Source organism: Toxorhynchites rutilus, chromosome 2 (genome assembly GCF_029784135.1).
Source record: "Toxorhynchites rutilus septentrionalis strain SRP chromosome 2, ASM2978413v1, whole genome shotgun sequence".
Taxonomy (NCBI): domain Eukaryota; kingdom Metazoa; phylum Arthropoda; class Insecta; order Diptera; family Culicidae; genus Toxorhynchites; species Toxorhynchites rutilus.
This window is the reverse complement of record NC_073745.1, coordinates 152,055,349-152,082,231: the sequence shown is the minus strand read 5'-3', so window position 1 is coordinate 152,082,231 and position 26,883 is coordinate 152,055,349. Positions and strand designations below refer to the sequence as shown.

The following is a 26,883-nucleotide window of genomic DNA, read 5'->3' as shown; positions in this document are numbered from 1 at the left end:
GCAAATAAATGTTTATTTAACTATGGTGTTCATTTTTGAAGTAGTTAACGGTTTGCTGCCTCGATATTTGTGTGATCGAATTGAAAGAGGAAGTGACTTTCATAGATATAATACTAGAAACGCGAATGAAATAAGAACACCACTTTTCTTAACATCTTCTTCACAAAATTCTCTATATTTTAAAGGAGTAAATGGTTTTCAACTCGATGCCAACACATATTAAACGTGCAACAACACTAGCGGAATTTAAGAGAAACTGTATTTCACACGTTAAGGCTGTGTTCAATTTTTTTTATGACAAATATTTTTTGACTGACAACGTTTTATACGAACGGATATCTTAATGTGAACAGTTTTCTTGATTTTTGTTTGTTTTTAATATTTTCAACCTGACGAGGTTTATTTTTTAACGGATTATATTGTTTATACAATTTTGAACAATTTTTGATTTATGTTATATTTTTTGTTTACAATTTCGTCTCTATTATGTCTTATGATCTTGGTGATGATAGACTATTTTTATTTTTTGTTGTTTTTGTTTTGTATTAGTTTAAAAAAAGTAGTCTACAAAAGTTTGAGCGCCGCGCGCGTTTCACAGATATGAAGGATATAAAGTAAAAGTTTTTTTCAAGCCGGTCTAGGAATTTACCGTAAATGAATATTTGTCGACTTCTCTGGATGAGGATATTCATGGTCAATCCAAAACAAGGCTGGCGGTTGGACTTGTGCTTTGGTGGACCAATTGACTGTAAGAGTCTTGTCGGACCGTATCGGCTCTGTGGCGGACACGACTGGGTATCGGCTTGAGTTGTTTTTGACATGCAATACTATATACGAATTTATATCTGTAAATAAAATCAGTTCGTTTTCTTTGCTAAACTGGTTTCAATGCTAAGAAAAATAAATTATCTTTTAGATAACTCGTCTCGCTCAAACCTCTGTAGGGGAAGGAGGCGGGACCATTATCATCATCATTATCATCAAGTGTTGTCGTGTTCTGTCTTAAAAAAGGTGACCAACTCCTGAAAGTTCGAGTATGATTTCTTTAGAGATGGGTGGGAGAGAAAGGTATCAAGAAAAAAAAATGCATTCCGGTAGTTCCATTCAAGTGCACCTTTATTTAGAAGTCCGTGTTAGGGAAACACAGCTCGGTAGGAATAAAAATACCCCCGACATATATTATATTTGCAAAGCGGTTTTCCACAGGTACATCGATTTTGAAATCTGTGTTGGGGAAACCGTATATCGGGCCAATCAACCCTTAACAGTTAGGGCGTTTAAATAACGTTTGACATTTTACAGTTATTCAATTGTTCATCTCATAAAAAATAACATTTTATTATTTGTGATAGACGCGTCGAAATATTTCCTATCAATTGATGCAAACATCTTTCCGATCTGTTAAGAAATGTTCGAGTTATAAGCGTTCGAAATACGGGTAGGGTTAGCACAAACATCGGCAGAACAAATGTATGGGAAAAAATAAGTTCTTCCAATTTTCAAATTTAATCCGTTTAGAGATTAGCGAACTGTAATGTATAGCATATCAAACAAATCTTAGAGAAATTCCGATTCGATTGGTAACCAAATCATGAGAATTCGTTCACAGTGAAAATAGTTATTAATGTTAACTTTATTTCATAAAAATGTGACCTGTTTTCTGATTTGGCACCCTTCCTGAAAGACGTAGTTCTACGTCAAAAAAAACTAATTGTTGCGTTTTGAAAACAGTAAGGAATTCTGTTAAATCTTAAAGCATATTACTTCGGGTATAATCCCTGGCATTTCGAGGTACGGTGACATTGTTATAAGGTTTTGATCATATGAAGGACATTCGCACATGAGTGAGGAAGTTTACTGATCAATAAAAGTGCAGCTTCATAAAAATGTTTCGTTTCTGTCCTCAAATGAAAAAAAAACTTATATTCAAAGACGGTTTCGTGTATAACAAGTAACTATCTACTATATGCGTATTGTGCAAAAAAAAATTCCCTGCAGCAACGTGTAAAAATTCCTCCAAACAAGGCTAATCCCATGGACGGATAAAGTAATTAAATTTCGACTTGAATTAATGTTTCACAACTCGACAGAACCTTTAGCCCCCCTCTTCTCGTCAATCCTTCGTTAGTGAACATATTCATCATTCATTACCGCCCAGGTAACCCGTGCCGACCAACTGGTGCTAAGCTAATCATTTGCACTTGTCCGACAAGCTGCTTCCATATTTGTTCATGGTCATTGATTTTGTCGTTAATATTTTAATGGCATTAATTACTTACCCACGCACGCAAGTGGTTGGTGGTGAAATGATGTGGCTCGTAAAAGCATTTCCTGTTTACGATTCCTATCATTCGAGTTAAGGTTGTTATTTTTGTCGCATGAAAAATTTGCTGTCGTTTAATCGCACTAAAACAAACATCCATCCGTTCCTAACCAACCGGCTTGAGGCTCCCCATGCCATCATATGTAAGAAGTGAATGACACCTTTGCACAGAAGCGATCTAAAACTTATTAATCCACACCGTGAGCCATGGGCGATGTCGATCCACTAATAACACCCATTAATGGCTGAACCGCTTTTTCAATCTTGTCCCCTGCGAATAACGTGTTAATAATAATTATTATTCATTTCCTCCCCGAGTGGAGCGCCATTTGAACATCCTCCGCATTTTACCTCACAAATATTTGTCATAACTTTGCAACGGAACCGCAACACGTCATACAAAAAGTCGCTCTGTTGACATTTATGCGCCATTCCATCAACTTTTACGGTCACAGGTAATTGACATTCTTCTCCACGGTTGCTGGATAAGTTACATAATTACTATCATTTCTCGGAAGGGTTCTCTAGCTGTGTGTGTTAGTTTGAACGCCGGATGCTCAGCCGCGTTGCGATTTGAGTGGGAAAGGAATGGTGTAGTTTTCGCTTTCCGGCGCTTCCTGGTCGGAGTAACATTCACTTTCAGTGGAGTTCTTTGCAGCACAGAGCATATCAATAAAAGCACTGTTTTCATGTAATTTCAGTCGTTTGCGATTTCACTCCAGACTCTAGGGCAATCATCGTGGGATTTATCGTGGAGGTGGAGAAAATATACCTGATAGCGTGATTCGATCACATTGCAAACACGAATAACTCAACGGAAAACTATTTTCAAGGCTACTCGTCAAGTGAAGTGGAGTGTGCAACTTAATGCGTTCCGTTGGTTTTTTGTTAAAATAAAGTCACAGGAGATATGATGAAAACCGCCCTCTGTGATCCTAGACGAGATGTCTCCTGTGTTATGTATGGATGAAATAAAGAAAAAATAACTCTCCAATGTAATATATGATAATTACCAATACCGAACACAATTATCATTTTGCACATCAGTAAAAACCTGTTACTTTAACATAGAGAAAACATATTTGAAATGGAAAAGGTAGTTTTTTTTTTAATAATTTTTACTTTCTGAGTGTTTATTCAACACAATGCGAATTTTAATTGGACTAACAACACCTATACTATACTACATGTAGACCATATGGGAAATCACTTTTTCTAATATTTCTTCACTGTTCCAATTTTTCTCGCCGTATAAATTTTCCTTGGGTGAAAATGAACACAACAAAACAGACAGTTTAAACCAACGAACACATCATTTCGAGGGGGAACACACCTTGATTTTTATTTATGAAAATTGAAATAAATCGTTTCTTATATCAATCATCATTTTTAATACAACTGTTACCATATACAATTTTACACCTATACTTGTGCTAAATTTTTCACAATATACGATCGGTCATTGATATGAAATTTTAGGAAGCAACCAACATTAAAGCTCCAAATTTAAATTTTATTTGCCCGAATTAATCGTATCACTCACCTTACTTGCAATATAAAAATGCCCCGATTTGCATATATTTGCAATGCCGATTTCCCCCGGGCACCTTGGTTTTGATGTCTCTGTTAGGGAACACTTTTCGATGGGAATAAAAACTTTCCCTACTTTCATGTATTTACAATGCCGATTTCCCCCAGGCTGCTTGGTTTTGATGTCTCTGTTAGGGAACCGCCACATGTGTCGTCGATTTCAAGAGGGTATTTCCGTTGGGATAGGGGTTGAGATTTTTCAATTGTTTGATAGTTAGTTTCATAACATATATTATTTTCTTCAATATAAAAAATTGTTATGGAGTACCGAAATCGAATGACGCAAAAAATTCATCAATACATTATGGAATGGCTGAGCACTAAGCGTTTTTCACGATGTGTTCGATTTTCAATTTGTACCCCAATATGTTCCCGAAAGACGTAATCCTACGTCAAAACTCATTCATTTGAATAAGATGAAATAATACATTACCATCGCTACCCAATAATTTTCCCATCTTTCTGGCAATTCACCTATTTCAACGCGAAAGAAGCGTTCATCATTTCAAGCCAAGAATGAATCCAGTCAATTTTTGATACACTGTTCTGAAATGAAGCATATTCCGCTCAAAGCGTTCTGCATTGATCGAAACTAATGGTAGTCAGAAGGGGCAAGGTATGAGCTACAAGATGGATGGAAGTTTTAACAACAACATGAGCTCGAGCATTGCCATGATGGAATACTATCGAACCTGACCGTTTGCCTGTTGAGTCTGGTCGCATAATTTGAGCGTTTTTCGGCAATATTTCGGTTTTAAATCGATCAATTGTTGTAGAAGACTCAATCGATCGTTTGACCAGGTTTTAGCAGCTCATAGCTCACATCATTGTGCTCCCTTGGCCGAGTGTCATAACTAACATGCCGGGTGTTCGGGTTCGATTCCCGTTCTGGTCGGGGGAATTTTTCGTCAAAGAAATTTCCTCCGACTTGCACTGTGATCACGCGTATTCTAGAGCTTGCCACTCAGAATGCATTCAAGGCGTGTTATTTGGCATAGAAATCTCAACTAAGTACTAATAAAAATGACGCAAGTAATACTACGTTGAGACGGCGAAGTTCCTCTAGGAACGTTAGTGCCATTGAAGAAGAAGAAGAAGCTCACATCATTTTGATCCCACCAAATACAGAGCATTACTATGCCACCGTGGATATTCGGCTTCGGCGGTGATGTTCCTGATTGGCTGGGTTTCACTTACGATGTTTTGCGTTTGAATTGTCGTAGTGAATCCACTACGTCCCCGGAAACGATTCAATGCAAAAAAGACTTCCTTTTATGCCGTCCAAGCAACATTTCGGACATGTAAAATCGTCGTTCGTCATCTCTTGCCTTGCCTCATAAGGAACATAATTTACTTGCTTTTGGATTTATTCCGCGACTTTGATTCTGAATACACCCATTAAAATTGTTATTTTAGGTAGTTGCTACCACGTAGAATGTTTAAAAATATCGGAGTGGGTCGGGGTAATGGCCGAATGATTTGGCGAGGAATTGTTAATTAGTATCTAGCGAATGACAAAATATGGATTTTTTACAGGGACTTAAAAAAAATGAAGTCAGTATTTTCAGAAAAAAATAACAAGGTTTCAATAATTTTGATATACAATTATTATCTTCTTTCCCGAAAAGGCTTGATTGACCATTCTTGATGGAGTACTCTACCGTTCCTATAGAACTTTGATAAGTTCAATGAGTCGAGTGGTGCGTATAAACATTCTTCGATGGGAAATTCCCCGGAAATATGTAAATCGAACACGCTATGATGTAATGAGAGCCTTTAACTTCGTCAACTGTTATCCGATTTGAATTTGGAAATTTGATACTGTTTCAAACGCAGGACTCGTTTTAACGGATTTTTTTTCAATTGAACATGTAACGAAATTATGAAGGACTAACTGACCCGGCAAACTTCGTCCCGCCTAAAATTCATTTTTCGTTATCACATCCATGTTTTCAACGATCCATTTTTATTTATATAGATAGTAGATGTGTCGAACCACCATAGAAAAGTTTCGTGCCCCCTAAAACTTCCACATGACAAATATGGCTCTATTTGCTTGATTAGTTCTCGAGTTATGCAGAAATTTGTGTTTCATTTTTATGGAAGCCCCCCCTTAGAGAGGGGGATGGAGTAACTAACAACCACCATAGAAACATTTATTGCACCCTAAAACCTCAAGATGTCTAATTTGGTTGCGTTTGCTTGATTAATTCTCAAGTAATGTAGAAATTTGTGTTTCATTTGTATGGCAGCTCCCCCTTAGAGAGGGGGGAGGAGTGTATAACTACCATAGAAACATTTATTGCACCCTAAAACCTCAATCTGCCTATTTTGGTTTTGTTTGCTTGATTAATTCTCGAGTAATGTAGAAATTTGTGTTTCATTTGTATGGCAGACACCCCCTCCCCCCTTAGACAGGGGGGAGGAGTATCTAACCACCATAGAAACATTTATTACACCCTTAAACCTTCAGATGCCTAATTTGGTTGCATTTGATTAATTAACTCTCGAGTAATGTAGTAATTTGTGTTTCATTTATTGCACCCTAAAACCTTCACATGCCAAATTTGGTTTCGTTTGCTTGATTAATTCTCGAGTAATGCAGAAATTTGTGTTTCATTAGTATGGCAGCTCCCCTTTAGAGAGGGGGGTGGAGTGTCTAACCACCATAGAAGCATTTACTGCACCCTAAAACCATCACATGCCAAATTTTGTTTCATTTGCTTAATTAACTCTCGAGTAATGGAGAAATTTGTGTTTCATTTGCATGGCAGCCCACCCTAAAAGAGGGGGAGGAGTATCCGCAACGGTGACGTAGGACTATCGTTGATTTGGTGATCATTTGTTTGAAGTCGAATCTGAATCCATTCTGAATGAATGAATAAATGAATATTTGGGGGACTTCGAAAACGAGAGCTTTACGTTGGAGGTACAATGTTTTATGCATCCAATATTGGATACGAAAATATCCTACTGATGGGGAAGAATAATCTTCAGAAGCTTTCCTGCTAATTACACTTGATTGAAAAATCACAGAACCAAATGTAAAGGGTGTGTCACATAAATTGCATCACGGAAAAAACGCTGTAGAAATTTAATTTTTAGGAATTATATCTTCAGCTTTCGCTTATAATCAGATAAGAGTGTATAGATCACGTTGGCCATGCTTCACTGTCAATTTTTCGTAAATTTGGAAAAATGTCGTCGAACGAAAAAGAGCGTCGTGAATTAATCCTGTGCACTCATTTCGAGAATCCGGAGTTGTCACATCGGGACATCGGTAAGATGCTGGGAATCGTCCAATCCACGGTCAGCAGAGTACTAAAACGATACTTCGAGAACCTAACCATCGACCGGAAGGTGAAGAACGGCAAAAATGGATGCTCCGTCAGTGAAAAAGATCACAAGCGCGTAGTTAAGCAGTTTAGACGTGATCCGAGAAGTTCGGTCCGGGATGTCGCCAATAAGCTGAATTTGTCAAGTTCATTCGTCCAGCGGACCAAGCAGCGGGAGGCAAAACATGGTGGGGAAGACGCGAGCCCGGAAGCTGTACACCGAAATGTTGACGAAGCCGCATTGCCTGGTAATGGACGACGAAACCTACGTCAAAGCGGACTTTCGTCAGCTGCCGGGCCTGTTGTTCTTCTCCGCAGAGGACAAATTCAGCGTTCCGGAGGAGATTCGCAAGCAGAAACTATCCAAGTTTGCCAAAAAGTACATGGTGTGGCTAGCGATCTGCTCTTGCGGAAAGCGGAGCGCCCCCTTCGTGATGACCGGCACGGTAAACGGGCAGGTTTACCTTAAGGAGTGCCTACAGAAGCGTTTACTACCACTATTGAAGCAGCACGAGGGCCCGACCATCTTCTGGCCGGATCTCGCTTCGTGTCACTATTCAAAGGACGTGTTGGAGTGGTACGAAGCCAAAGGGGTTACCTTCGTGCCAAAGGAAATGAACCCGCCCAACGCGCCGGAGCTTCACCCAATAGAGAAATATTGGGCGATTATGAAGCAGGCCCTCCGGAAGAACCCAAAAGTTTTCAAATCGGAGGCGGACTTCAAGAGAAAATGGATTTCTGTTCAAAAAAAACTACAACCTGACGTTGTACAGAACCTTATGGACGGGGTAAAGAGGAAGGTGCGAGCATACGGGCTTGGGCTCGAAGTATGAATAAAAAGAAAATGCCAAAAGTTGTTTAATAGTTTTTATTTTACTGTCTAAAATTTTCAAAAGGATCGGTCTACTGGGCGAATTTCTACAGCGTTTTTTCCGTGATGCAATTTGATGTGACACACCCTTTAATCGCCAGCAGCCAATCTTCCTCTCCTCCGAGGAACGGATCAATGCATCTCAAGGATGCCCATATATTAACACGTCGTATCGAATGGAACCGATGCTACACTTGCGGCGGAGGAGAACAATGAGCAGCGAGAGATCACTGATATGTGTACCACCTTGAACCGCTGTGACTCCGCGCAATCACCGCACAATCCACAGCAATCACCTTGCGGCCATTATTGGAGGCGGGATGCCAGAATCCTCCCAACCGTTCATGCCTCCCAACAGTCCTGCTGGCAGGTTACTTCTCCTGCGACTATAAATAAGCTATAAATTAATCGTACAGGTATGCCCCGGAAAACTGCGGGGAGGGATGGGGCGAAAATAAATGGATTTATATTTCTGTGTCGGCCCTGGCCAGCCTGTGGCATGCAAATTTTCTCAAGCGACAATCAGCGAGCGAACCGTGTTGTACCTGTTGTTCGAATGTGTACAGGAACTCGAGCGACGTCTGATCTTGATTACGGTGTAGATCTAGTCGGATCGAGCCCGTAATACAGGTCAGCTGCAGTTCAAACGGTGTCGTCACAGTTGAACTGGATGCAACGTACTACTTGGTACACATCCGTAATGCAGCCGCCAGCCTCTCTTTCTTCACGGGTGGTGGACAACAAACAACCGTTTGTCATTTGGGTTGTGAGTTATTAGCTGAGAGCTTCGAGCCCATAAGTGCAGTGCCGTGTCATATGGTTATTTCGGAATATTTAGCATACGAATATGCATAAGCGCGTGGGAGTTACATGCGCCTGATTTGGATTCTTCGAGACATATAACTGTTTCTAAAGGCACGTACTCATCTCTGGTTCCATATCGATTCACAAGCAATGTTGCGAAACACTTTGTTTGAAATCAAGCTAGCAATCAACAAAAATCCCGTAGAATTGGCAAGGTGTCTTTTTTAGTTACCATTTTTGCTTTCCTTTGCTGAAGTAACCGTTGCTGGAATGATGGTGGGTGGATCGTCATCGAGTACCATGGCGGGAACAGCCGTAACCACTTTATAGCCGGGTGGAGGACCTGAAAGTAAGAGAATAAGAGAAGCACGTCAAAACATGTGAGCATAGCCACATATTTAGTTGTCTCAAATGAGGGCTAAATAGGCCAGTAAATGTTGAACCTTGGGTTATGTAACATCATTATCCATTGAAAAATAGTAAGAAAATGTAAACACGAGCTGTTGTTTGCGATGCAAAAAATGTGGGAAAAGATGTGGTACATAGTCTTACTGGTACAAGCAACGGTGGAAAGTACTGCGCAAGGAATATAGAATTTGGCATTTGGCATTGATATAAATCGGAGTAGTTTCGCATGCCGAGGGCTAAATTCAGCGAACTGGTTTTTGTAACTCTTGGTTCTCTCTCGCTGATTTACTTAGGTTGCGTTTTATTACTTTTTGTTCGGGATCCAAACTTGAAAATGAAAGTGTAAGGAGTTTGAGGTGGTTGTGGAACACAACAAATGGGCAATGATGCAATAAGTTTTGCGGACTTTTCTAAGCTGAACAGATAATTCGTTAGCTTCAAAATTTTCGGAACTTATCGGGTCATGAACAAATAAATTACGATTTGCGATTAACGATATGCAACAAATTACGATTCATGAGCAACGATTTATGATTTACGAATTATGGCTTGCGAAACACGATAAAATATTCACGCTTTGAGATTTCAATTTTTTGTATTTTATATTTCAGGATTTCATGTTGCAAATTTAAAATTTTTAGATCTCTCATTTTTAGATTTCATTGATCTTAGATTTATGGTTATGAGATTTTTTTATTTCAGACATTAGTACAGAGAACACAATAAAGACTAATCTGATCTTTCAAGAATTGTGGTCTGCCTGCTACATATTTCGTTATGATAATGGCATTATGGGATTGTCGAATCTTCATAATAGCCACAGTTGAATTGTATAAAATAGTACTTGAATTTTTTGGATTGAATGATGTGGAAGTTCCTTTGCAATGGATACTGACACTACACTGGACTACAAAATTAAGTGTGAAGAAATCGTCACTTACGACACAAGTTAGCTCAAGAGGCCCTTGGATTCGATCGAGACGAATTGCATCAATAGTTAATTAATTAGGTGGCCAAGTGGTTAACGTCACACATTGTCATCCCAGAGGTTCGGGTTCGATTCTTTTCGTCAAAGTAGTTTCCTCCGACTTGCGCTGTGGTCACACGGTCACGCAATGCCAACCAAATTTTTGTAAAAGTAGGAAAAATTATGACGATGGGCAGGGTGTTCAGAAAGTTCGAATACACTTTAAAAATGTGTTATGAAAATACATGATATTCCTTTTTGCGTAAATTTTTATGGAGGCAATATTTGTGACTGACAATATAACATTTGATAATAAAGGTAACTAATATAAGCATTTAAGCTTATAAGCATTCCCTTTCGAGTAAAAATACCATCCATTACGATAAGAAACGTTAGCCCTAAAATTTCCATAGATCATTATAAAACCGTGACACTTAACGTGTTAAATTGGTCCATAGTGCTCAATATATGTTCGCTCTGCTAGGTCAGTATGTACGACCATACAATAAAGTCCGGAAAATAAAAGTTCGGGGAGCTGGAAGGGCACAATGTTTTATCGAACAATCAGTCAAACTCTCCCGACGCCACGCTTGGGCGATATACGCCGTGTGGGCCGGTGAGCCGTCATGTTGAAAGATATAATGATCCTTCCCGTAGAGGTTCTGAAGTGCCGGAGCCACAACCCTCTACAGAACCTCGGTCTTATAGTACGCAGCGTTGATTTTCACGTTTTTCTCGATAAAAACCAGTGGGAGCTTCCCCCTCCAGGGTACGGCCCCTCCAACCATCACCGACGCGGCGCTCTGGAACCGTTTGTATGTTTGCATGTTTGTATGTTTGTATGTTTGTATGTTTGTATGTTTGTATGTTTGTATGTTTGTATGTTTGTATGTTTGTATGTTTGTATGTTTGTATGTTTGTATGTTTGTATGTTTGTATGTTTGTATGTTTGTATGTTTGTATGTTTGTATGTTTGTATGTTTGTATGTTTGTATGTTTGTATGTTTGTATGTTTGTATGTTTGTATGTTTGTATGTTTGTATGTTTGTATGTTTGTATGTTTGTATGTTTGTATGTTTGTATGTTTGTATGTTTGTATGTTTGTATGTTTGTATGTTTGTATGTTTGTATGTTTGTATGTTTGTATGTTTGTATGTTTGTATGTTTGTATGTTTGTATGTTTGTATGTTTGTATGTTTGTATGTTTGTATGTTTGTATGTTTGTATGTTTGTATGTTTGTATGTTTGTATGTTTGTATGTTTGTATGTTTGTATGTTTGTATGTTTGTATGTTTGTATGTTTGTATGTTTGTATGTTTGTATGTTTGTATGTTTGTATGTTTGTATGTTTGTATGTTTGTATGTTTGTATGTTTGTATGTTTGTATGTTTGTATGTTTGTATGTTTGTATGTTTGTATGTTTGTATGTTTGTATGTTTGTATGTTTGTATGTTTGTATGTTTGTATGTTTGTATGTTTGTATGTTTGTATGTTTGTATGTTTGTATGTTTGTATGTTTGTATGTTTGTATGTTTGTATGTTTGTATGTTTGTATGTTTGTATGTTTGTATGTTTGTATGTTTGTATGTTTGTATGTTTGTATGTTTGTATGTTTGTATGTTTGTATGTTTGTATGTTTGTATGTTTGTATGTTTGTATGTTTGTATGTTTGTATGTTTGTATGTTTGTATGTTTGTATGTTTGTATGTTTGTATGTTTGTATGTTTGTATGTTTGTATGTTTGTATGTTTGTATGTTTGTATGTTTGTATGTTTGTATGTTTGTATGTTTGTATGTTTGTATGTTTGTATGTTTGTATGTTTGTATGTTTGTATGTTTGTATGTTTGTATGTTTGTATGTTTGTATGTTTGTATGTTTGTATGTTTGTATGTTTGTATGTTTGTATGTTTGTATGTTTGTATGTTTGTATGTTTGTATATTTGTATGTTTGTATGTTTGTATGTTTGTATGTTTGTATGTTTGTATGTTTGTATGTTTGTTTGTTTTTTTTTTTGTAGAAGGTGGAAATCTTGCATAGACAACCAGTCGCCATGTTGACCGGATAGTGTGAGATTCCTACTCACCTAAAAACCACCTCCTTCTTCATGCCGTTTCTCTCCCGGAACCACCGTTTGGTATTACTTCGGGAGGAGGCTGTGCTTATGCACTCATTGCTCTGTGTTTCCTACGCTCATTCTTTGGTCTGCTCTCCATTTTCGTTGGAGTTCCGTCATTATTGCGACTATGACACAATTCACTGCGTTCCATGAGTTCTCGCTTTTACACATTTCGTGTACGATGTTATCGGCATTCAAATTGGGTCCGCATGCAGCGATCAACTCTCTTCTCTGCTGGACAAATCGAGGACATTCGAAGACCACGTGTTCCGCTGTTTCTTCTACTTGACCACACTCAGGACAGAATGGTGAGTTCGCGTGTCCGAACCTGTTCAAGTACCGCCTAAAACATCCATGACCTGACAGAAATTGGGTCAAGTGGAAATTTACTTCTCCATGCTTGCGCCCAATCCACTTCGTGATATTCGGAATTAGTCGGTGGGTCCATCGACCGTTAGGTGTGTTGTTCCACACCTGTTGCCACTTCCGTATTGACTCTAGTCGTGATCTTTTTCGCAGTTCTCTGTTATTTTGCACGTCCGTTGTTTTTTCCTCATAGCGTACGCTGTCTTCAACCAGGATAATGTCGATGGGAATCATTCCCGCTATCACGCATACCGCTTCTGCAGATATCGTTCGATATGCACTCGATACTCTCATCGCCATTACTCTGAGCGTTCTGTTTAGCAGCGTCCGATTTTGTCTTACTTCGAGCGCTGCCACCCAGACCGGACCACCGTAACGGAGTATCGATGTGGATACGCTGGCCAGAAGGCGCCTCTTGCTACTACATGACCCTGCGTTGTTCGGCATAATTCTAGCCATCCCTGTTGCGACCTATGCTGCTTTCTCACATGCATATCTCACGTGGCTCTTGAAATTGAGTCGATCGTCAAGGATAACACCCAGGTACTTCAGTTCCCGTTTGGAACAGATACTGTGTTCCCCAACGGTGATTTTCGCTTGCTCCACAACTTTGCAGTTGCTGACCAACACCATCTCGGTTTTCTGGTGTGCTATCTGCAGTTTAGAGTCGTTCATCCATTCTTCAACGGTTTTGATTGCCTCTGTACCCAACATTTCGACTTTTTCTCGGGATTCTCCGATCACCGTCAATAGAACATCATCAGCAAAACCAGTGATTTGTACGCCCCTAGGAAGCTTCAACAACAACACACCATCGTACATCGCGTTCCACAGTGTTGGGCCCAGAATGGAGCCTTGTGGAACCCCCGCTGTAATTTTATACGATTTCTGTCCTGTCACTGTATCATAAACTAAGACTCGGTTCTGGAAGTAGCTTTTCAGAATTTTACATACGTAGTCCGGGACTAGTAACCTATGTAGCGCTATCGCGATAGCTTCCCAACTGGCACTGTTGAATGCGTTTTTCACATCGATCGTGATTACGGCACAATAACGATTTCCGCGTCTTTTTTGCTTCAATGCTTTGCCGGCTGTCTCGGTTACTAACATGATAGCATCCACTGTCGATCTTTTTTTCCGGAACCCAAACTGCATTTTAGAGAGTCCGTATTCACCTTCACGTTCTGTGCACTTCATCAATCTGTTGAGAATGATCTTTTCCAGCAGCTTCCCGAGTGTGTCCAGAAGGCAGATGGGACGGTACGACGATGGATCCCCTGGAGGTTTCCCTGGTTTTGGTAGCAGTACCAGTCTTTGTCTTTTCCAGGTATCCGGAAAGTATCCATCATCGAGGCATTTCTGCAGCGTTGCCCTAAATATATCCGGGTACGCTTGAACCGCAGCTTTGACAGCCACGTTGGGGATTCCGTCTGGGCCTGGCGCTTTTTTTATTTTTAATTTTTTAACTGCCGCTATCAGCTCCTCTGTAGTAACTCTCTCGACAGAATCTTCGTTATGGTCGTATGGTGTAGGTGGCCAGCTCACAGGATCATGCTGCGGGAAAAGCCCTTCAATAATACTGTTCAGCTTGTCCGGGCAGGTCTCTTGGGGCGTCGAGGGACCTTTAAGTTTTGACATCACCACTCTATAGGCATTGCCCCAAGGATTCGCATCAACGTCGCGGCACAGTTCTTTGAAGCAGTTTTTTCTGCTGATTCTTATTTCGCTCTTGAGCGCGGCTCTCGCCGCTCTGAACACTTCCCTGCACTCTGTTCTTTCGGTGTCAATCCTAGCCCTTTGCATTCTCCGTCTGGCTCGGAGACAGCTTATCCGCAGTGTGTTAATTGTCTCGTTCCACCAATATACTGGACGGCGTTCGTTTTTTGGCGTTGATTTCCGCGTCATGGTGACGTCACATGCTCTCGTTACAACCTCTGTCAGTTCGACTGCATTTAAAGTAGAAGTTGTTCGATCCACCTGGAGTGCTTCGATGAAGAGGTTCTTGTCAAACTCCTTCAGCTTCCACTTCTTACACTTTGTTCTCGTCCCTCTCCTTGTTGATGGAGACTGAGTACTGACGGTGTAGCGAATCGCTTGGTGATCACTGTTGGTATAATCCTCGCACACTCTCCAGTTTATGTTCGATGCTAACGACGGGCTGCAGAAGGTTACATCAATAATTGACTCTCTCCCATCCCTGCGAAAAGTGCTAGTGGAGCCCTCATTGACTAGTCTTATATTCAGCTTTGACAGTCCTTCGAGCAGACTAAACCCCCTCGCATTGGTAAATCTGCTCCCCCACTCTACTGCCCAGGCGTTGAAGTCCCCGCCGATGACTATGGGCTGCCGTCCGATGAGCTCTTCCGTTATATTGTGGAGCATCTGGTCGAACTGCTCAATCGTCCATCTCGGGGGTGCATAGCAGCTGCATACTAAGATGTCGTTAATTTTGACAATCACGAACCCTTCATATTCACTGGATACAACTTCCTGGAAGGGGTATTTTCCCAACGTCGTAATTGCGACTATTTTAGCTTTATCGGTTACCCAATTTCCGTTGTCTGGGGGTACCTGATACGGCTCTGCTATGATCGCCACATCGCATTTGATTTCATATGCGGCTTGCCATAGCAATTGTTGTGCCGTGTCGCAGTGGTTGAGATTTATTTGTGTTACCTCCATTTACTTGTTGCTGCCAGCGCTCTTTTAAAGAATGGGCATCTCTCCGGTGACGTGATCGTTATGTACCTCCGTCGTACAGAGCATGCATCTTGGAGGCTTAGTACACATTTTCGCTAAGTGCCCCTTATCACCGCATCTTAAGCAAGAGTCCGATCTATCAGGTCCACTGCAGTTTCTAGCTTGGTGGCCAAAGTCCATGCATTTAAAGCATCTCATCATTTGCTGAATAGCCCTTAGAGGGCACACCGTCCATCCATCTTTTATCTTGCCAGTCTCTAGCAGTTTTCTTGCTGCGATTCTTGGCAGTTTTATCACTGCTGTTTGTGTACCTCCAAATGCTTTCCTCAGTCGGATTGTTAAGGAGACATCGCTAAGTTCGAACTGTTCGTTCAGGGCTTCTCTCAACTCGTCCTCTGTCGTGATCTCATCCAGATTTCTACATTCGATCGCTATCTCTTGGGAAAGAGCCCTAACTTTCGCCGTTTCTCCCAGAGATTTTTCGACTAGCTCTTTATATGTCGAACTTTTAATCGCTGGGTTCTTCTTCAATTCAAACAACATTTCTCCATTCTGTGTTCGTCTTATCCTGGCCACGTTTTCCCCAAGATTCTGTAAGGACGGATCTTCTTTCACCTTCCGCAGGATCTCGGCATAGGTCGCAACCCCCGCTGCGCTCACAATAAGAGCTTCTGGTTTCTGCCTCTCCATCTTAGGCTTAGTTTTTCCTTTCTTTTTGTTTTCTTTTTTCTTCCTTTCGACTGTCTGCCACCCGTTCGGATCTTCATTGTTTTGCTTATTTTCACCCCTAGCACCTTCACTGCCATCTTTGTGTTTTTTCGTCTCCTTCTTTTCTTCTGGAGTTTGTCTTCTCCTCTTTGCGGTTAGTGGGGTAGAGTCTACCATCGGTGCCAAGATCACTTCCTTTGCCTTACTCTGCACAGCTTCTTTTAGAGCATTCTCCGCTTTTTCTGCTCTTGCCCGCCAGGTCTGCTGTTCACGTTCAGCTATCGCAAGCGCGGATCTTATTTTTACGGTAAGAGTTCTTATCACCGCATGAACATTACTACGAGGTTTTATGTATTCGTAGAGTTCTTCACTTGCCTTCATGGCTTCGCTCAGCTTAGTTCTCACATGCAGGCTTGGCTGCCCGTCCGCGGTTTTGCTGTTGTTGGATTTTGGTACCTGATATTTGTTCAAAATCGGTGATCTCATCACCTGTCCCCTTCTTGCGAAGATGTTTACGTCTTCTTGTTCGCTCTCGATTTCTATTGTATTTTGTGTGTACTCCATATGTAAGTGGGTCCCACCTTCAGGCCGCTATCTCCCCTCGGAATGTGCAGTCGCTTCAGTGATCCCATGGTTGTCTATGTGAACAGGGAGGCCATGCAGAGGGTTGGCACAGTCCTTCATGGGGTACCGTGCTCAGAGCCGGATCAGCGCAAGACAGGAATGCTACATCTGAGCCCACACGATCAACGAGTTTTGAACGTACCTGAAGGCCTGCCAGGTTTTTAACGGGACGGAGGCAGTCACGCCATTAACCCGCTAGCCGTTTCAAGAAGGAGTCACCCTGCTCTACTAAAGTAACGGAATAGCGCGGCTGTCAGCCCTATAGCGTCTCTTCCAAATCATTCCAAATCAGTCGTGTATCGTTATTACCAGTATACCGTAATTAGAATCTCACTGGCGTCGATCCTAATATGCCCGTTGACATTCCTTCCTTCACTGTGTGTTGCGGTATTTCCCCCGCGATATCTCCCTAAGGCTTTACCGCGCCCTTACTCGCGTTGTCACCCAATTAGTCGCCTCTTACGACAGGGACAGGGACCAAGACCCGGAACGCTATTCTAGGCCGGCAGCTCCACGGCGTATGTTTGTATGTTTGTATGTTTGTATGTTTGTATGTTTGTATGTTTGTATGTTTGTATGTTTGTATGTTTGTATGTTTGTATGTTTGTATGTTTGTATGTTTGTATGTTTGTATGTTTGTATGTTTGTATGTTTGTATGTTTGTATGTTTGTATGTTTGTATGTTTGTATGTTTGTATGTTTGTATGTTTGTATGTTTGTATGTTTGTATGTTTGTATGTTTGTATGTTTGTATGTTTGTATGTTTGTATGTTTGTATGTTTGTATGTTTGTATGTTTGTATGTTTGTATGTTTGTATGTTTGTATGTTTGTATGTTTGTATGTTTGTATGTTTGTTTTTTTTTTTTTTTTTTTTTTTTTGGTGAAGAAGGTGGAGATCTTCATAGACACCCAGTCGCCATGTTGACTGGGTAGTGTGAGATTCTTACTCACTAAAACCACCTCCTATGCGCCTTGCCTTTCCCCCCCCGGAACCACCGTTTGGTATTACTTCGGGAGGAGGCTGTGCTCATGCACTCATCTCTATGAATTGCTACTTCTTTGTTCTTCTCTCCATCTTCGTTGGAGCATCGTGAGTATTTTGGTAATAGCAGAATTAACCGCATTCCACGTGCTCTCTTTTTCGCACATTCGTTGAACAACGTTTCCAGCGTTCACATCTGGGCTGATCTCCCGGTACATTTGTTCTCTTTCTTGGACAAAGCGAGGACAGTAGAAAACCACGTGCTCCGGCGTTTCCTCTATTCCATCACACTCAGGGCAAAACGGTGAACTTGCATGGCCGAATCTGTGCAAGTACCGTCTAAAGCAACCATGTCCGGATAAGAATTGCGTCAAGTGGAAATTGACTTCACCGTGCTTTCTTTGTACCCAATTGATTATATTTGGGATCAGTCTGTGGGTCCATCTACCGTTAGGGGTGCTGTTCCACTCCTGCTGCCACTTCCTCATGGAGTCGGCTCTTGCTGTTACTCGAGCTGCTCTATTGCTCTGTGTGCTTGTCGTTCTCAGATTGTAGCACACACTATCTTCGCTCAGAGTGATTTCGATAGGAACCAATCCGGCTATGACACATACCGCCTCCGCAGATATCGTTTTATAGGCACTGGCTACTCTCATCGCCGTCATCCGGTAAGTTCTGTTCAACAGTCTACGGTTTTGTTGTAATTTAAGCGCTGCTGTCCAAGCCGGACCACCGTATCGCAATATCGAAGTGGCTACACTGGCCAGAAGGCGCCTCTTACTACTGCTTGGCCCTGCATTATTGGGCATTATCCTAGCAAACGCCGTGGAAACTTTAGCCGCTTTTTCACACGCGTATTTCACGTGGCTCTTAAAATTGAGTCGGTCGTCTATTATAACACCCAGGTATTTAAGTTCGCGTTTGGAGACGATAGTATGCGCCCCAACTGTTATTTCTGCCTGCTGTACTGCTCTGTGGTTGCTGATTATCACCATTTCTGTTTTGTGGTGTGCGATCCTCAGTTTAGCATCGTTCATCCAATCTTCAACAGTTTGTATTGCCTCAGTAGCCAACATTTCTACCTCCTCTCGGGACTTGCCTGTTACCGTCAAGGATATATCGTCGGCGAAGCCGGTAATCACTACACCCTGCGGAAGCTTCAACCTCAGCACTTCATCGTACATTCCATTCCATAGTGTTGGACCCAAGATGGAACCCTGTGGGACACCCGCTGTTATGTTAAATGACTCCTGTCCCATGTCTGTGTCATAAATCAAAACTCGGTTCTCGAAATAGCTTTTCAGGATCTTACAAACATAGTTTGGTACCGTCAGTCTGTGCAACGCTTCGGCGATAGCTTCCCAGCTGGCACTGTTGAACGCATTTTTTACGTCGACCGTAATTACTGCGCAAAATCGATTTCCACGTTTTTTCTGCTTCAACACTTTTTCAGCTGCTTCGACAACTGACAAGATGGCATCCACCGTAGATTTATTTTTCCGAAATCCGAACTGCATCCTCGAGAGTCCGTGTTCACTTTCTGTGCATCTCGACAGCCTGTTGAGGATGATCTTCTCTAACAGTTTCCCAAGGGTATCAAGGAGGCAAATCGGTCTATACGAGGATGGATCCCCTGGTGGCTTCCCTGGTTTTGGCAGTAGCACCAGTCTCTGCTTCTTCCACATGTCTGGAAAGTACCCCTCATCCAGGCACTTTTGCAGCGTTGCCCTGAAAATGTCAGAGTTCGCTTGTATTGCGGCTTTAACCGCCACATTTGGGATTCCGTCGGGGCCAGGTGTTTTGTTGACTTTTAATTTTCTTGCTGCCGTAATCAGCTCCTCTGTTGACACTCTCTCGACGCGTTCTTCATCATCGCCATATGGCGTTGCTGGCCAGGTAATCGGATCATGCTTCGGGAAGAGACCTTCTACGATTTTCTTCAGCTTATCCGGACAGCTTTCACGGGGCATCGATGGGCCTCTGATTTTGGCCATCACTACCCTATATGCTGTGCCCCAAGGGTTCGCATCGGCATCGCGACATAACTCTTTGAAGCAGTTTCTCTTGCTGGATCTGATTTCGTGCTTAAGGGCGGCTTTTGCCGTTTTGAATAATTCTCTACGCTCTATTCTTTCGCTAGTAGTTCTAGCCCTCTGCATTCTCCTTCTCGCTCGGAGACAGTCCGAGCGAAGGGAGTTAATCACCTCGTTCCACCAATAAACTGGGCAGCGTTCGTTTTTCGGTGTTCTTTTTCTCGGCATGGCGACGTCACATGCTCTCACCATTATACTTGTCAATTCACTGGCGCTCGTGTTATTGACTGATCGTTCCTCTCGGAGTGCTTCCAGGAAGAGATTTTTGTCGAATTCCTTCGACTTCCATCTTCGACCCTCTGTTCTCATTATTCGTCTTTTTACTAAGTTCTGGCTGCCGACGGTATAGCGAATTGCTTGGTGGTCGCTGTGAGTATAATCATCACACACTCTCCAATTAATGTTTGATGCCAGTGTCGGACTGCAAAATGTGACATCAATAATTGATTCTCGACCATCTCTATGGAAGGTGCTGGTGCAACCTTCATTGGCCAGTCTCACATTCAGCTTTGCCAGAGCTTCCAGCAGACTAAAGCCCCTCGTGTTGGTAAATCTGCTACCCCATTCCACTGCCCAGGCATTGAAGTCTCCGCCGATGACTATAGGGCTCCTTCCTACGAGATCTTCGGTTAGATTGTGGAGCATCTGATCAAACTGCTCTATCGTCCATCTCGGGGGGGCATAGCAGCTACATACGAAGATTCCATTTATTTTGGCTATCACGAACCCTTCATATGCGTTGGATACCACTTCCTGGATGGGGTATCTTCCCGTTGTCTTCACTGCAGCTATTCTAGCTTTGTCGGTCACCCAGTTTCCGTTATCTGGAGGTACTTGATACGGCTCTGCTATGATCGCTACATCGCATTTGGTTTCTGATGCGGCTTGCCATAGCAATTGTTGCGCCGTGTCGCAGTGATTCAGGTTTATCTGGGTTACCTCCATTTGGTTATTGCTGCCATCGCCCTTTTAAAGACTGGGCATCTCGGTCCCCCTGTAGCGTGGTCCTTCTCTTCCTCAGTCGTGCAGAGCAAGCACCTTGGGGGCTTCGTACAATTCTTTGCCAAATGCCCCTTGTCGCCGCATCTTATACAGAGCTCCGATCTGTCAGGTCCTTTACAGTACTTTGCTTGGTGGCCAAAGTCCATGCATTTGAAACACCTAGATACTTGCTGGATAGCTCTCAGGGAGCACACCGTCCATCCGACTTTCATCTTACCAGCCTCCAACAGCTTGCTGGCTGCGGTTCTTGGCAGTCTTAAGGTTGCTATTTGGGTATTTCCAAATGCTTTCCTCAACCTGATTGATATGGGGACTTCTCCCAGCTTAAACTGTTCATTCAGGGCTTCTTTCAATTCGGTATCTGTAGTGATCTCATCCAGGTTTCTACATTCTACCACTGTTTCTTGGGACAGAGCTTTCACTTTCGCTGTTTCGCCCAACGATTTCTCGACAAGCTCTTTATAAGTTGAGCTTTTAATCGTTGGGTCCTTCTTTAATTCGAACAGCAATTGTCCATTTTGAGTTCGCCTTACTTTGGCCACGTTTTCTCCGAGATTTTTCAGGGACGGATCCTCTTTTACTTTCCGCAAGATCTCAGCATATGTTGCAGCGCCCGCTGTAGCCACAATCAGAGCGTCCGGCTTTGGCCTCTCCAGCCTAGGCTTTAATTTTTCTTTCTTCTTCTCTTCTTTTTTCTTTCTTTCGATCTTTTTCCACTCATTTATCTCTTCGTTGTTCTGTTTGCTTTCATCATTAGCCACTTCGCTACCATCTTTCTGTTTCTTTGCTGCCCTTTTCTCTTCAGGAGTTAGTCTTTTCCTTTTCGCGGTTAACGGGGTACTGTCACTCATTGGTGTCGAGATCGCTTCTATCGGCTTACTCTGCACATTCTCTTTCAGTGCGTTCTCCGCCTTTTCAGCTTTTGCTCTCCAGAATTGTTGCTCGCGTTCGGCTGCTGCAAGCGCCGATTTGATTTTAATCGTCAAGGTCCTTATGACGGCGTGAACGTTACTGCGAGGCTTAATGTACTCGTAGAGTTCATCAGATGCCCTTTTGGCCTCACCCAGCTTAGTTTTCTCGTGTTGCAGGTTTGGCTGCTCTCCGATGTATTTATCGCTTGTGGATTTTGGTGCTGGTGGTTGGCTCAGCGGCGGAGATCTCATCACCTGTCCCCTTCTGGCAAAGATGCCTACCTCTTCGATTTCGCTCTCGATTTCTGTTGAATTTGTTTGGAAACTCATTTTTGTTGTTGGGTCCCAACTCCGGGCCGCTATCTCCGCTCGTTGCACATAGTCGCTATCAGTGATCCCATGGTTATCTATGCAAGCAGTGAGGCCATGCAGGGGGTTGACACGGTCCTTCATGGGGACCGTGTTCAGAGCCAGATCAGCGCAAGTCAGGAATGTGACATCTGACGCCTAGTACCTAGTGCCTGAGCCTAGACGAGCATCGAACGTACCCGAAGACTTGCCAAGTTATTACCGGGACGGGGGCAACCGCGCTATTAGCCCACACGCCGTTTCAGGAAGGTGTCACCCTTCCTTACTCAGGGAACAGGATAGCACGATTGTCAGCCTTTAGCGTCGAAAGTAGTTCTCATCCTTAACATGTCCGTTTTCCGTGTCGTACCAGTATGTCGTAATCAGGATCTTACTGGCGTCAACCCTGATGTGCTCGGCACTCCCTACGTTGCTCCTGTACACGGTATTTCCCCCGTGCAATCTCCATAGGCTTTACCGCGCCCTTACTCGCGTTGTCACCCGATTAGTCGCCTTCTACGACAGGGACAGGGACCAAGACCCGAAGTGCTATTCTAGGCCGGCAGCTCCACGGCTTCCTGCTGCATGTTTGTATGTTTGTATGTTTGTATGTTTGTATGTTTGTATGTTTGTATGTTTGTATGTTTGTTTTTTTTTTTTTTTTTTTTATAGAGGTGAGGAACGCTCTTCCAGCCTTATCTGGGAAGGGATAACCCAGACGTCGAGTGGGGATCGCACCCACAAAAACCAAGCCCTCTACTCGTAGCCTCATTCCCCCCGGGACCACATCTAGGCGACTACTTCAGGGGGCGGCTGTGCTCATGCACTTCACGAGTTTTCAACGCTAACTAGCGTTGATCCTTCCCTTTTTCTCTATACATCTCATTTACGTTTCCGTTGTACTCCGCCACGCACATCCGCAGCACAGGCTTCCTTTTACCCGTCGAGACGTGTACCGATTAGGAATTGCCCTCCAACTTGACGCGCAACCCGTCACAGTCACCCTCGCGGGGTTTCTCACCTGTCGAGACGTGAACCGATTAGGAAGCGCCCTCCATCTTGACGCGCGCCCCGTCACAGCCACCCTCGCAGGATTTCTCTTCCCAACGGAGCGCCGATTAGGCAGTGCCCTCCAACATAACGCGCACTCCGTCACAGCAACTCTCGTGGGGGTACCCACCGATTTGATGATGCTCTCCTAGGCTCTCGCTCCGCCGAAACGACCCTCGCAATGTTCCTCTCTCAATCCACCAACAGGCATTGCCAGCATTTTCTTGACCCTGCTCTCCAGATTCCGCTTATCCGTCGAGACGTGTACCGATTAGGAATTGCCCTCCAGCTTGACGCGCAACCCGTCACAGTCACCCTCGCGGGGTTTCTCACCTGTCGAGACGTGAACCGATTAGGAAGCGCCCTCCAACTTGACGCGCGCCCCGTCACAGCCACCCTCGCAGGATTTCTCTTCCCAACGGAGCGCCGATTAGGCAGTGCCCTCCAACATAACGCGCACTCCGTCACAACGACTCTCGTGGGGTACTACACTTTGCAACAGCCCTGTTCCTGTTTGTTCCTCTTCTATGGTCAGGGGTTATTACTACGCTGGTCGGCCCTCCACTTCCGCTGTAGCTCGGACATGATGTGTATGATTACACTGTTCACAGCGTTCCAGGTGCCCTCGTCGCGACACATTTTCTCTACTATGTTCCCGGCATGAAGGGCAGGCAGCCCCTCGCGTCTTGCGGTGAACCTGGGACACACAAATACCACGTGTTCTGGTGTTTCCTCCACATCTTCACACTCCGGACAGAGTGGCGACGTTGCGTGCCCGAACCGGTGCAAATATTGCCTGAAGCAGCCATGTCCAGACAGGAACTGTGTCAGATGAAAATTCACCTCCCCGTGCTTCCTGTTCAGCCAGGTCGATAGTACCGGTATGAGCCCATACGTCCACCTGCCTTTCTCCGCCGTGTCCCATTCCTGCTGCCACTTCAAGAGTGATTCTACTCTCGCTGTTTTCCGGATACCCCTGATTTCCTTTCGTCTGTAGCACTCTCTGTCTTCCGCCAGAGTGATGCCAATAGGGATCATGCCGGCGATAACGCAGACTGCCTCCAACGAGATCGTCCTATACGCGCTCGCAACTCTCATCGCCATGAGCCGAAACGTACGGTCCAGTTTTCTACGATTCCGGTGGGTTTCGAGAGCCGCCGACCAGGCTGGTGCTCCGTACCGCAGTATGGACGAGGATACAGCAGCCAGGAGACGCCTTTTGCTACTGCAAGGTCCTGCGTTATTCGGCATTATTCTCGCTATCGCGCTAATGGACTTCTCTGCTTTCTCGCAGACGTAGTCGACGTGGTTGTTGAAATTCAGCCGGTCGTCGATCATAACTCCCAAGTATTTCAACCTACGCTTAGAAGTTATCACGTGTTCCCCGACTGTGATTTCCTCTCGCTGCACGGCTTTGCAGTTACTCACCAACAATACTTCCGTTTTATTATGAGCAATCTGCAGTTTCGCTGCTTGCATCCAGTTCTCTACTGAGACGATGGACTCGATTGCAAGCATCTTCACCTCTTCGAGTGTCTCGCCTGCCACTGTGAGAGCGATATCATCCGCGAAGCCCACGATCTCCACGCCTTTGGGAAGCTTCAGATTCAGTACTCCGTTATACATTACGTTCCAGAGCGTTGGGCCCAGGATAGAGCCTTGTGGTACTCCGGCCGTTATATTCAACGTTGTCTGCCCCGTGCTCGTCTCGTAGACTAGGACGCGGTTCTGGAAGTAGCTTCCTAGAATTCTGCACAGGTACCCAGGAACCTTCATACGGTGTAGGGACTCGGCAATGGCTTCCCAGCTAGCGCTGTTGAAAGCATTCCTCACGTCGATCGTTACTATAGCACAATGTCGGTCGCCCCTCCGCTTTTGCTGTGACGCCTTCTCTGCCTTTTCAACCACTGTCCGGATAGCATCAACGGTGGACCTACCTTTCCGGAATCCAAACTGCATCTTTGACAGACCATGGTCACTCTCCGTACATTTCGTCAGTCTGTTGAGGATAATCCTTTCCAAGAGTTTCCCAAGAGTATCCAGCAGGCATATAGGCCTATAGGATGTTGGTACCCCCGGGGGCTTTCCTGGTTTTGGCAGCAACACTAACTTTTGGATCTTCCATTTCTTAGGAAAGTGACCATCATCCAAGCATTTCTGTAGCACTATCCTGAAAATGTCCGGGAACGCCTGAATCGCCGTTTTCAAGGCCGCGTTGGGGATTCCATCGGGGCCGGGCGCTTTGTTTACCTGCAGTCTCTTCGCCACTGCTACCAGTTCTTCACTGGAAACTTGAGAACGTTCGGTAGCTATTTCGGCGTACGGTGTCGGTGGCCATATCGTAGGATCATGCATCGGAAATAAACCCTCCACAATGACCTTCAGCTTCTCGGGACACGATTCGACGGGCGTCACAGGTCCTCTGATCTTCGCCATCACGACTCGATACGCGTTGCCCCATGGGTTGGCATCTGCATCTCGGCACAGCTCCTTGAAACAGTTCGCTTTGCTCAGTGTAATTCCCCGTTTCAAGGCGGCTCTAGCTGCTCGGTACACCGTATTTCGTTCCTCTCTATCAGCGCTATTTCGTGCTCTCTGAACGCGTCTTCTGGCTTGAAGACAGCTAGCGCGAAGGTTGCGAAGAGAGTCGTTCCACCAGTAAGCTGGGCGTCTTCCATTTTTTGGTACAACTTTCCTCGGCATGGTAGTGTCGCATGCTCTCACCAGTAGATCTGTCAACTTTTCTGCGTTCCAATCTGAAGCTCCGCCAGCTAGACGAAGTGCTTCGACGAAAAGGTCATTGTCGAAAGCATTCGTCTTCCACTTCCGCTCACCGCTTGTTGTCCTCCGAACTAGCACGTGGTTTCGTTGACCGATTCTGTACCGGATCGCCTGGTGATCACTGTGCGTATACGACTCGCACACTTTCCACTCCGTACTCGCCAACAGCGACGGACTGCAAAAAGTAACGTCGATGATGGATTCGCGCCCATCTTTCCGGAAAGTGCTAGTGGTACCTTCGTTTAGTAACGTTACTTCCAGCTTTGCTAGAGCTTCCAGTAGACTGTACCCTCTGATGTTGGTGCATCTACTTCCCCACTCCACCGCCCACGCGTTGAAGTCGCCTCCAATGACGATCGGTGTTCTACCGATTAGTTCCTCGGTCATTGCGTCTAGCATCTGGTGGAATTGCTCAGTTGTCCATCTCGGGGGTGCGTAGCAACTACACATGAAGATTCCATTAATTTTGGCGATTACGAAACCTTCATGTGAACCTCCAACCACTTCCTGGATAGGATATCTGCCCATCACCTGTATTGCAGCAATCCCTAAGCTATCCGTCGCCCAGCTGCCATTATCACGGGGTACTCGGTACGGCTCCGCTATGATTGCAACGTCGCATTTTGTCTCTGTTGTCGACTGCCACAACAGTTGCTGAGCTGTGTTGCAATGGTTCAGATTGATCTGAATTATCTCCGTTACTGCGATTCTGCTAACGCCTTCTTATACGAGGGACACTTGAAGCTTCCTGTCGCATGGTCGCTGCCGTTCTCTGGTTTGCAGAGCAAGCATTTCGGTTGCTTCGTGCAGTCTCTCGCAACATGCCCTTTCTCACCGCATCTCCTGCACAGTTCAGACCTGTCGGGGCCTGTGCAGCTTCTTGCCTGATGTCCAAAGCCCA

The 26,883-nt window shown here is 43.9% G+C and overlaps 2 protein-coding genes across 3 annotated transcripts in view; one reads left to right on the top strand and one right to left on the bottom strand.

Annotated features, from left to right (window-relative positions):
* Positions 1-26,883, top strand: part of LOC129766236 (uncharacterized) — a 204,794-nt gene that overhangs the window by 41,427 nt on the left and 136,484 nt on the right. The gene's annotated exons all lie outside the window — the stretch shown is intronic.
* LOC129764178 (uncharacterized) overlaps positions 1-26,883 on the bottom strand; it is a 228,558-nt gene that overhangs the window by 100,850 nt on the left and 100,825 nt on the right. For both annotated transcript variants that reach the window (XM_055763025.1, XM_055763026.1), the window contains exon 3: positions 9,156-9,266. In XM_055763025.1, the coding sequence (XP_055619000.1) occupies positions 9,156-9,266 (111 nt within the window). The remainder of the gene's footprint in view (positions 1-9,155; positions 9,267-26,883) is intronic.